This window comes from Acanthochromis polyacanthus, chromosome 21, assembly GCF_021347895.1.
Source record: "Acanthochromis polyacanthus isolate Apoly-LR-REF ecotype Palm Island chromosome 21, KAUST_Apoly_ChrSc, whole genome shotgun sequence".
Lineage (NCBI taxonomy): Eukaryota > Metazoa > Chordata > Actinopteri > Pomacentridae > Acanthochromis > Acanthochromis polyacanthus.
The window spans coordinates 115,918-128,300 of NC_067133.1; the positions used below are offsets into that span (position 1 = coordinate 115,918).

Below are 12,383 nucleotides of genomic sequence, written 5' to 3' on the forward strand. Positions count from 1 at the left end.
CAAGATTAAAACCTCTATGTGAATGCTGTCAGAATCTTGTCTCCACAAGTTGACTGTGTTTCTACAATATCAGTAATTCAAGGAAACACAACCATGAACTGTCCCTGTGTTGGAAAATAATCCATTTAAATTCACACAGAAAAACTGTCATGTTTTAATGTAAAGCTGGAAATGAGCAGACGATGTGAGGATTCAGAAACATTTCAATACACAACATATTCTGAAATGTAAAATGAGGAAGAAATGTTTATGATTCTGCGTCATTTCTAGGGAAGAAAATGATGGAGATCAGTGACTCAGTTTGTTCTAAAAACCAAATTTCCTTTTGTTGTTTTCATCCACTAAAGTAACATTCAGATGACACTCAACATTTGATCTACTCATCAATGTCTTGTTCAAGTCAACCAACTTTTATCCCCTCGTTTTTAATCTGACTGCTTTAAGGTTCCAGCAGAAAGCTGATCACTAATTAACTTTGTGACAGCAGGAAAACTGGCTTCAAAACTGAGTTAAAGTGTCAGAAATCACATTATTACTATGAGTGATTAGAAGAAATAATCAGTCATAAAGCTACTGTTATTGTCTTCACAGTGATGGCTAATCAGTCACATGAAAATAAATAGAAAACAAATGATTTGGTTGAAATAAAGTGTAACACTCCATGAGCTCCTCCCTCATGATGTCCTGATGCAAATCTCCAGTCTGTCCAGTGTACTTCTGTCCTGCTGACTGATCTTGTTCTTTGTGTGGAGCATCAGAGGTCACATCTCCACACTCAGGATGATCAACACACTCACTCTGCTGCTGGTTGCTCTCTCTCTGTCCTGTGAGTTCTCCTGATAACTTGACATGAGAAAACATCAAGCCATCAGTGATTCCAGAAAACTTGTGTGATAACTGTGTGACTTTCTTGTGCGGTTCCTCTCTGCTTTCATCTCATCAGGTTGTACAGGTCAGAGTCTGGAGTCTATTCCTTCCAGTTCAGTGGTGAAACGTCCTGGAGAGACTCTCAGTCTGTCCTGCAGAGGATCTGGATTCACATTTAGTTCCTTTGCCATGCACTGGATCAGACAACCTGAAGGAAAAGGACTGGAATGGTTGGGGATTATTTACTATGATGGAAGTAACACTGCTTATTCCAGCAGTGTTCAAGGACGGATAGAAATCAGCAGAGATAACAGCAACAGCATGACGTATCTGAGACTGTCCGACTTACAGCCAGAGGACTCTGCAGTTTATTACTGTGCAAAAGACACACAGTGCTCCATGTTAATGAAGAGGCTGTACAAAAACTCCACAGAAAATGTTCCTCCAAAGACCTCAGGGTGTCAGTGGAGGATATGAAATGGATGAAACTAACTGAGCAGTGTGTGACATGAAAACTACACTCAACAAAAATATAAATGCAACCCTTTTGTTTTTGCTCCCATTTTTTATGAGATGAACTCAAAGATCTAAATTTTTTTCCACATACACAACATCACCATTTCTCTCAAATATTGTTCACAAATCTGTCTAAATCTGTGATAGTGAGCACTTCTCCTTTGCTGAGATAATCCATCCCACCTCACAGGTGTGCCATATCAAGATGCTGATTAGACACCATGATTAGTGCACAGATGTGCCTTAGACTGCCCACAATAAAAGGACACTCTGAAAGGTGCAGTTTCATCACACAGCACAATGCCACAGATGTGGCAAGATTTGAGGGAGCGTGCGATTGGCATGCTGACAGCAGGAATGTCAACCAGAGCTGTTGCTGGTGTATTGAATGTTCATTTCTCTACCATAAGCCGTCTCCAAAGGCGTTTCAGAGAATTCGGCAGTTCATCCAATGGTGAGAGAAATGGTGATATTGTGTGTGTGGAAAAAGTTTTAGATCTTTGAGTTCATCTCATAAAAAATGGGAGCAAAAACAAAAGTGCTGCGTTTATATTTTTGCTGTGTATGAAGGAAGACCTGACTTTGTATTTGCAACTCGTTGTTTCTTAAAATTCACCTCAATCAACTGCATGAGATAGAAATTACATTTTGTGTAAATCATTAAAATGCTGATATTTATGCATGAATTGGGTCACAAAAAGACATCTAATATGTGATAATAATCACATAGTCTTTAATATTTCCAGTGTGACAACTGGCAAATACTATTATACACAATTAAACTCTAAACTTTTCACTGATGAAGTTAATTCAATTGACACTGATTTTTTGTCTTCAGACAAGGAATGAATCTTTCAAGGTAGTGTCATCTACATACAATTATTATTTATTAATTGAAGAACAAGAGAACACCTGACACAACATGAGCAAAGACTCTAACTGTTGAAACCAGCAGGAAATATTAAGTTCAGTCGTTTTTATTGTTGCTGTGAGTTTCTAATTATTCACAGTTTCTTTGTTGGTAAATCTGAGACTGTCCCTAAATGTCAGGACTGTTTATAATGAACATAAAAACATTTGCAGCAAGTAGACGAAACAGCAGGACACAGATTGCTGGAATGTTTTGCTGTTAGTTGGTTTTTATTAATATTTTTTAAAATCATATTGTGGCTTGTCAGATGTTGCTTTTCCAAAGCTACATGCAAATAAATTTAAATCATTGTATAGTAGAAGCTGTGTAACAGGTATTTATATTATTGTTACTTTAAAAATCACCTAATCTACTAATTGGAATTTATTTAGTAAAATAAATCACCTTTTTTGGCTGGATTTGGAGAGCAAAATAATGAGGGATGTCCCATAATATCAGTGGGCCAATATTATTGTCCCAATATTGGCATAAAAATTTAATATCAGTCAGTATCATTATCATTTTTTTCTTATCCTGAAAATCAATAAAATAATTCATGGATTTTGCCAACAGTTTTAAAAACTGGACAGTATAGTTGCCACATTGTAACAGACTCCTAGATGAATGGAGGGAGGGAGAGTGTGAACTGTTGTTTGAGACAATTAAAAAAAAGAATTTTTCCAAAACTTAAATTGAAATAGTTTTCTTATTTTGCACAGTCAGTGTTTACATTATGAAAGCCTTGTTGAATTTGAGAATGTATCCAATGTGGCATCACAACAAGATCAGTCATGATGTGTGAATTCCATAACAGGAAATATGTAATATTACCGAAAACTTGTTAAATAGACTACATATATTACTATCAGTTGGCATAGGAATCGGAAATTGAGAAGTGGACAATTTCAGCAAATCGGTTATTTGCAAAAAAAAAACCCAATACTGAACATCCCTAAAAATAATACATGAAGTCACCTGAAATTACAAATTTTTCATCACATTTGAAAGTATATCTGCTACCCTTTAACCTGTGGTCAATTTTCCCCTGAAATTTCTACTGAAGATGTACAGAAAGTAAATTGAATGCTGTTCTTGAACTGTTTGGAGTACAGGCATGGCTGGGGTCTCCTTTGAAAGCTGACAACCTGAATTTTCACCCAGTGCAGTCAGAATTACTCTAGGTGCTACTGGCACAGAGTTATTTATGTTGGAACACACTGAATTAGGATGAATTTTATTCTCGCCTAAATTTTTTCCCTAATAAAACACCTGAAAATTAGTGTGGCAGCGCTGTGACAGCTTGAAACACAACAAGGCAACAGCCTGGGGTCTTACATAGTTCAGGACAAAGTTTCAGAGCAATACTACAAGAAATGAGTGTTTCACACATGTTTTTGTACTAATATGCCCAATTATGTCAATTTTGGACACCCTATGTACACCCTTTGCAAAAATGGTATATGTTCGTTTATCAGCCCTTTTTCACATTATTTTCACTCCAAAAACTCATAAAGAACTAAAAAAATCACTTCAGATAAGCTTCAGTGTGGATCTTGATCTGAATCGGAGGCACAGACGGAGACAGAGAAAAGCTGCAGCTCCTGGCCGCAGCAGGAGAGCCGGAGGTGTCAAAAATCACACAGGGCCACTAAAACCCGCCTCTAGGATATTCAGCAAGCTCATTGGCTACATGCCCTGTCAGTCAAATGTTTCCTCCGACGTGATTTGCTCAGAATTTACTGATGATATAAGGAACGTCCAGATCCATCGGTCTCGGCAACGGTTGGCTGTTTAGGCTTCGGAGGCAGCGATGAGTCACTTGATTGGTTGAAATGCGGTTGGGATCGAAAGCAGAGGCTTCAGTCACCATTTTCTGACCGAGATCGTGTGGATAACAGAAAGCTTCATAAAATTATGGTTAAAAATGCAATGAATTATGGAACGCGCAGCGCCACCATGCACCACGTGGACGCGCACGGAGCCGAGCTATTTGTGGATTATTTACTTATTTCTAGACATGTTTTTACAAAATATTATACTTGCTAGTATTGTCTGGATGACTACGCTTGGATTATGGCCTGTTTTTGTGGATTATTTTCATCGTTGACCGGTAAAAGACCATCGAAACGTGAGTTATGCCCTTTATGTGTCCCTTTAAATTTTTGTTGTTTGTTGGAGAAATGTGTTTATATTACCAGCTGTGGTAATCACATCTGAAAGTGGTTTATACCGGCGGATTCATGAGACTCTTAGCTTTCTGTGGATGTATAGTGTTTCTATCATCGCCTTGAAGCTAAAAATGCTTTTGCCGTTAAACTTCAGCCGGCCATTTTCGGCCCGAATACGGGCCCGTGCAGCTTAAGGGGCTAAAGAAGTCACATTATTCTTCCGAGCAGTTTAAAGAAATAATCAAGCTTAAAGCGACTGATACTGTCTTCCACAGTGATGGATGATTAGTAACATCACATGAAAATAAACAGAAAAATAAATGATTTGGTTGAAATAAAGTGTAACACTCCATGAGCTCCTCCCTCATGATGTCCTGATGCAAATCTCCAGTCTGTCCAGTGTACTTCTGTCCTGCTGACTGATCTTGTTCTTTGTGTGGAGCATCAGAGGTCACATCTCCACACTCAGGATGATCAACACACTCACTCTGCTGCTGGTTGCTCTCTCTCTGTCCTGTGAGTTCTCCTGATAACTTGACATGAGAAAACATCAAGCCATCAGTGATTCCAGAAAACTTGTGTGATAACTGTGTGACTTTCTTGTGTGCTTCCTCTCTGCTTTCATCTCATCAGGTTGTACAGGTCAGAGGATGGAGTCTATTCCTTCCAGTTCAGTGGTGAAACGTCCTGGAGAGACTCTCAGTCTGTCCTGCAGAGGATCTGGATTCACATTTAGTAGCTATAATATGCACTGGATCAGACAACCTGAAGGAAAAGGACTGGAATGGTTGGGGTATATCTGGAGCGATGCAAGCAGAACTTATTATTCCAGCAGTGTTCAAGGACGGATAGAAATCACCAAAGATAACAGCAACAGCATGACGTATCTGAGACTGTCCAACCTAAAGCAGGAGGACTCTGCAGTTTATTACTGTGCAAGACACACACAGTGAGTTCAGTCAGTGAGGAGGCTGTACAAAAACCTTCTTTAACTTTTTACAGTCTCCACCAGGAGGCAGCAGAGGATCTGGAGTTTCAGTTATTATGACAAACCAGTTTTTCTCCAAACCTTCACAGTTAAGCAGCAGCTGAGGCTGTGGTTTGTCTCTTCCTCTTTTATTATTTTTACCAACAGCAGCTTCTCCACAGCAGTTTATTGTTAAATATTTTTTCCATCAGGTTGAACAGCTGCCCTGACTAATTTTCAGTTATGTCTCAATTATTTAATAAATGTTTTGAATCTGCTCAGAAATTATTCAGACGCCACAAAATGAACACATGAAACAAGAAAATAAATGGGGATTTAGCAGACATGAACTTTTTTGAACTCATATGCACAAATTCAGCAGTAGACAAGAAGATTATTGTTAATATTATTTTACATATTTCCATATTAATAAAAACCTTTATCAGACTGTTTCAGGAACACTAACACCAACATGTTCTCTGTAGCTCTGCTGCTGGATTTACACTGCTTCAATATTCAACATTTTCATCAAATGACACAGCAAGTCCATGTTTCACTCCATGATTCATGTGTGTCCATTTGAAATGATATTGAAGCAATTCAATCTGACAAAGGTGGACTGACTTCAACCAAGGTCTAGACTCATTTAAATGAATAGAAATTACATCTGACCACAATATGAACTCTGCTGCAAAGGATCTGAATATTTAGTCTGACTTTTATTTTTCATTCTGATTTCTATCTTTATGGTTGGACGTGGTCACTTTGGTTTGATTTCAGATTGATGAGCAACAACGAAACTTTTATTCATTTACAATGATATCTGTAACACTATAAATATATTTTTGAATCCTTGACTTATAGTTGAACAGAAATGTCTCATATATTCATCATTGCTTGTAAAGCCCACAGCCCAAATGCTCATCATTTATGCAACGTTGTAATTCCCATCAAAACTACATCATTAATGTGATCTGCTTGAAAAATACTGAAAAATGTGTGTGAAATTATTCAGTAATAAAGTTTCATTTCTTTGTTAATTTTACACAGAGTAATTATGTTAATTCTCTCCCATCAGTTTGTATTATACTTAGTTTGACTTCAATGTTTTATTTACTTCACAAAGAAGATTTAAAAATGATCTGAAATCATTTTGAAATCTTTTTTTTCAGACTGTAAGTTCAGTTTAGTGTTGAATTAGTGTGACTCCAGTCTTCTTTCACGATGGTGTTAATTTCATTTACACCTAATTATGAATTAAACATTTTTTACTTCAGAAGAAACTCTACATTGCTGGTGCTGTCATTCCAATTCTATTCATTTTTATTCATGTTGTTTTCAAGTAAGTTATTAATTTAATGTGTGAATATGTGAGTCTGTCTTCAAAGAGTCAACAACTTCTCAATCTCTGGATTTAAGCTATTTTTTAAAACTGTAAATGACAGTTATACAGTAAATAAAAAGCACATCCTGTAATGACTGGACAGACTTTCAGCAACACTCATCAGAGACATGATTCTATTTGGTTGAGCAGCAAATAACGAGCACACAAAATGCAGTTATTAAATAGCTTTTGTTTGCCAACATTCTAAATCCCCACATATTTGATATGTGATAAATGTTGTCAGTTCTGTCTCAGTCAATCAGATCTACATTTAAACCAACAAGGGCAGTTAAAATGAGACACTCAGAACAGGTTTTCTGGTGGAGATGAACCTAATAATAACTGAAATAATAATTATATTTCTTTACAGCACGTATTTTCAAATATCTCAACCATTTTCATACAGCAGGTGGTCAAATACATTAAAGAAACAAAGGAAAAAACTGATTCATTCATGGGTTTGGCATATTGTGTCATATAATAATAGAAAGCTTTTATCTTTGTGACAAATTAGATCAAATTTAAGTGTATCTGCAGATGAACAGTTTGAAGACTGATGATTCTGCTGTTTATTATTGTGCTCGATATTCACAGAGACACAGGAGAAAGAAATACTGAACAAAAACTCAACACATGAAGTCCAGTCAAAGTTTGTTTTGTACATTTTACATTCACTACAGGAACTATTGAGTCACAGAAACAATGCAACTGCATTATTGCGGAAACATTTGTCCATTTCTGCAGTTTTTCATTTGAGACTGTGAATAATAAATATTGTTTTGACATCAGTGTTAGTTTTCAAGCTGGTGTTTCAAATGATAATTCTCTTTTACAGCAATCAGAATCAATATTTACAACACAAATCCAAACTATAACTACCAGTGAACAGACATCCTTTTATAAGCCATCAGTATCCTTCTGTATGCAAAGTGAACTTCCTCACAGTCTGATATAAAGACTTGACATGTTGCTGTCAGCAGAAGAAGAGAAGCTCCATCAGATCAGCTTCAGTACCAACATGTTCTCTGTAGCTCTGCTGCTGCTGCTGGCTGCTGGATCCTGTGAGTCTCACTGACTGTATGATCACAACACACTGACTGTTGACTGTGATCACACTGATCCAATGTTCAACATGTTTCCTTTACAGGTGTGAAGTGTGAACAGTTGACTCAGCCACAATCTGTGACTGTGCAGCCAGGTCAACGTCTCTCCATCACCTGTCAGGTCTCTTATTCTGTGAGCAGCTACTGGACACACTGGATCAGACAACCTGCAGGAAAAACACTGGAATGGATCGGTGATGGACGTGTTGGAGGCACTTCAGACTACAAAGATTCACTGAAGAACAAATTCAGTATCAGCTCAGACTCTTCCAGCAAAACAGTGACTCTGAATGGACAGAATATGCAGCCTGAAGACTCTGCTGTGTATTACTGTGCCAGAGACACACAGTGACACAAATGATCAGTAGACCTGAACAAAAACCCCTCAGTGTCTGAACACTTGTAACATGAAGTCACCAGAGGAGGAGCCCTCAGACCAGGAATGAATTTAAGAACAGAACACTGCTATATTTTCATTTTAATTGAATTGACACAGCAATTCTTTCTTCAGCAGTGGATACAGAATGATCCAGTTCTTATTCCACTTTTGGTATATTCTATTTGTGGGGGAAGGAGTCCAGGTCCTGCATCCTTTCAGGTTGGTAAATGGAGTTCTCTACCTGTGAACAAGAGTGACTGGACCTGTTGTTGTTCCTGCATCCAAACTGTGGAACAATCCACCAGTTAAAATCATTAGTGGCTTTTAAATATCATAAATAATCTTGGAGGCCTTTGTGAATGTTTGATATGTGGCTTTGCTTCATGATCTCTCACAGCTTCTCTTCTGTTTTATGACCTGATTGTTTTCTGCTCACTGATCTTTATTTATTTCTCTCTGGCTGCTTTCATGATCTTTGTCTATTTGTCACTTGTTTTTATTGATGATAATATTTATTTTCATCTTTTGATTCCTGTTAAAGACCTTGCAAAGTTGCAAAAATGTACAGTATAACTAAAGTTTATTATCATATTTATCATCACTCCAAATTTGAGATTGTCCTTTGAAACTTCACAAAACATTCACATTTTTGTTGTATTTTTACTTTTTGAGCAACAGGGATTAATGTAGCTCTTTAAGTTTTAAAAATATCTCTAATGATGGAATGTGAAGATGTGAGTAATTACATCTAAGTTAAAAAGTAATTAAAATCTATTGTATATATAACTTGTAGATTTATTATTAATTTCTGATGAAAGCACAATTATCCAGCAATCAAAGACTTAGAAATATCTCAGAATGTTGTGATGAAAATATGAACAGTTTGTTGTAATAAATCAGTAAATAAAGCATCTGAACATCCTGTAAAGCACAAGTCCATGTATGTCTTTATGGACATGGAGGCTTGTATCTGAATTTGTCACATTCTGTTCATTTCTGTCACATGTTTATTTTATTAGACCTTAAGAAGACGAGTGCAACAATCCAAGACAAGAAAATGAAGATAATAAATCCTGCAGCATGATACTTATTAGTTTTTATGTCATTTGCATAAAATACCATATTATTTATTCATTTTTTGTGTGCATGTTTTCTCACATTTCCAGTTCCTGAGCAGATATTTTCTCTGCAGAGTTTCAAATGTCTGTCTGCATCTTTGTCTTAAAGCATCTGCAAAAACTGACAGTATTAATGGTAAACCATCCACAATAATCTGCATTCACTGCATGATCTTATAGACTATCAGTGAATATTTTTGCTGCTAATGAGGTTGTAAATACTGTAATAAATGAATAAATAAATGCTAAAGATCCCAATACATTTTGCTGATTTGTGTGAAATTCATCACAAATACGTCGATGTACTTACAGTAAATAAATTCTCTCAAGAAACTGTAGAAATCATTTTACAAGACACACTGATGTACAAACATGCAACAAAAACACGGAGAGCACAGCTTAAAAAAATAACATCAGTATTTGCAAATGCACAAGAAACTACATGATAATAGAAAACTGAATCATTGACAACACATTTATAGTTTCCAGAAACAGAAAAGTTAACAGTTGTTTTACTGGTGTAAGTATAGAAATATTTTATGCTGCATTTTAACATGTAATGACATTAAAATATCATGTATGAAGTCAGGAGGTGATTTCCATGTGTGTGTTCATTCTGCAGATACAATAAGTGAACAGACATTTCTATTGGCTTCTCTTGGACCAGCACTGATGCTTCATATGTTCTATGCAAACTCCATGAGGGTCCAGCTTTAAAAACATCAGACTGTCAGCAAAGTTCACAGCACATCAGTTTCACCTCCAACCATGTTGTCTGTAGCTCTACTGCTGCTCTTTGCAGCTGCATCCTGTGAGTCTCTTTGAATTTATGACAGTCTGTACTTCATTCTTTGTAGTATGACTTGATCATTCTACATACAATATTTTCTTTTTAACAGGTGTGAAGTGTGAACAGTTGACTCAGCCACAATCTGTGACTGTGCAGCCAGGTCAACGTCTCTCCATCACCTGTCAGGTCTCTTATTCTTTGGACAGCTACATCACAAACTGGATCAGACATCCTGAAGGAAAAGCAATGGAATGGATCGGTGCTGCACTTGTTGGATACACCTCAAGCTACAAAGATTCACTGAAGAACAAGTTCAGTATCAACTTAGACTCTTCCAGCAAAACAGTGACTCTGAATGGACAGAATATGCAGCCTGAAGACTCTGCTGTGTATTACTGTGCCAGATACACACAGTGACACAAATGATCAGTAGACCTGAACAAAAACCCCTCAGTGTCTGAACACTTGTAACATGAAGCCACCAGAGGAGGAGCCCTCAGACCAAGAATGAATTCAGACAAATGCAACGAGAAATCACTTATGTACTGTATATAACACCGAAAATGTGGAAATTTTATAAAGTCTTGACACCTTGAAATGAAAATTAAAATAAAGCGAAAATTTGGAAAAGTGTCAAAATGCTACTTGCAGTAAACAACTATAAAAGGAAGTGAAATTGTAGAAATATCAGGGAATAAAACCAGAACTTTGACTTTAATGGTAATAAAAAACTCTCAGTAAATAATTTCTGACTGAGACAAACATTTTTCTGAAGACACCATTTTTTTATTTGGTCCATGTTATTTATGTTTCATTCTTTTTCTTTTATCTCATGTTATGAAAATACCCAAAAAATGTTAAAATGTTCTATTTGCGAATATAATGCATGGATCAGTGATCTGCTACATCACAGTGTAAATACAGAATCAAAGGTTGATTAGATGAAACTAGAACAGACTGTCAGTATATTTGCTGCTCCTCCCTCATGATGTCCTGATGCAAATCTCCAGTCTGTCCAGTGTACTTCTGTCCTGCTGACTGATCTTGTTCTTTGTGTGGAGCATCAGAGGTCACATCTCCACACTCAGGATGATCAACACACTCACTCTGCTGCTGGTTGCTCTCTCTCTGTCCTGTGAGTTCTCCTGATAACTTGACATGAGAAAACATCAAGCCATCAGTGATTCCAGAAAACTTGTGTGATAACTGTGTGACTTTCTTGTGTGCTTCCTCTCTGCTTTCATCTCATCAGGTTGTACAGGTCAGAGGATGGAGTCTATTCCTTCCAGTTCAGTGGTGAAACGTCCTGGAGAGACTCTCAGTCTGTCCTGCAGAGGATCTGGATTCACATTCAGTAGCTATGGGATGCGCTGGATCAGACAACCTGCAGGAAAAGGACTGGAATGGATCGGGGCTATTTGGAGCGATGCAAGTGGAACTGCTTATTCCAGCAGTGTTCAAGGACGGATAGAAATCACCAAAGACAACAGCAACAGCATGACGTATCTGAGACTGTCCAACTTACAGTCAGAGGACTCTGCAGTTTATTACTGTGCAAGAGACACACAGTGCTCTGTGTTAATGAAGAGGCTGTACAAAAACTCCACAGAAAATGTTCCTCCAAAGACCTCAGGGTGGCAGTGGAGGATGTGAAATGAATGAAACTAACTGAGCAGTGTGTGACATGAAAACTATGAAAACAACAACTTTCAGCAGACGATAGTAATAGCAGGTCTGAAATCATGAGAATACTGATATTTATGCAGAAAGTGCATGAACTGTAAAGCAAAGTTTGCTGGGTTCAAGAAAAAAATCAATTTTAGGTGTAAAGTTTGAAAGAAAAAGAACATCATTCTACAAAAATCACACAATTAGAATCAAAGTATATTTTTCTACAGATGTGTGAGATATTGTGTTTTTTCTGTGAAGTCAAGCAACGAGTGTGAATTAAAATTCATCCATGTCTTCATGTGTTTGTGTTTGAGAAACTGCCCTGAGAAGTTGACTCAGTACAAACTATTTCCATTCAACATTTGTATGAGTTATGTAGTAAAATAAATCACCTTTTGGCTGGGTTTGGATAGCAACATAATACATGAAGTCACCCGAATGTTACAAATTTTTTGTCAAATATGAAAGGTTGTGGCAGTGAGTTTAAGTGCTAAGAATTTTATCTGTTTG

At 37.0% G+C, this 12,383-nt stretch overlaps 2 gene segments (V, D, J or C); both read left to right on the forward strand.

The window, feature by feature from the left end:
- Positions 1 to 7,577: 7,577 nt before the first annotated feature.
- On the forward strand, positions 7,578 to 8,267 carry LOC127531709 (Ig heavy chain V region MC101-like). The segment is given in 2 exon segments: positions 7,578 to 7,873; positions 7,960 to 8,267. Coding segments are annotated over 2 exon segments (405 nt in total).
- A 2,791-nt stretch (positions 8,268 to 11,058) lies between these two features.
- On the forward strand, positions 11,059 to 12,063 carry LOC127531708 (immunoglobulin heavy variable 3-33-like). The segment is given in 2 exon segments: positions 11,059 to 11,337; positions 11,455 to 12,063. Coding segments are annotated over 2 exon segments (447 nt in total).
- Positions 12,064 to 12,383: the final 320 nt, after the last annotated feature.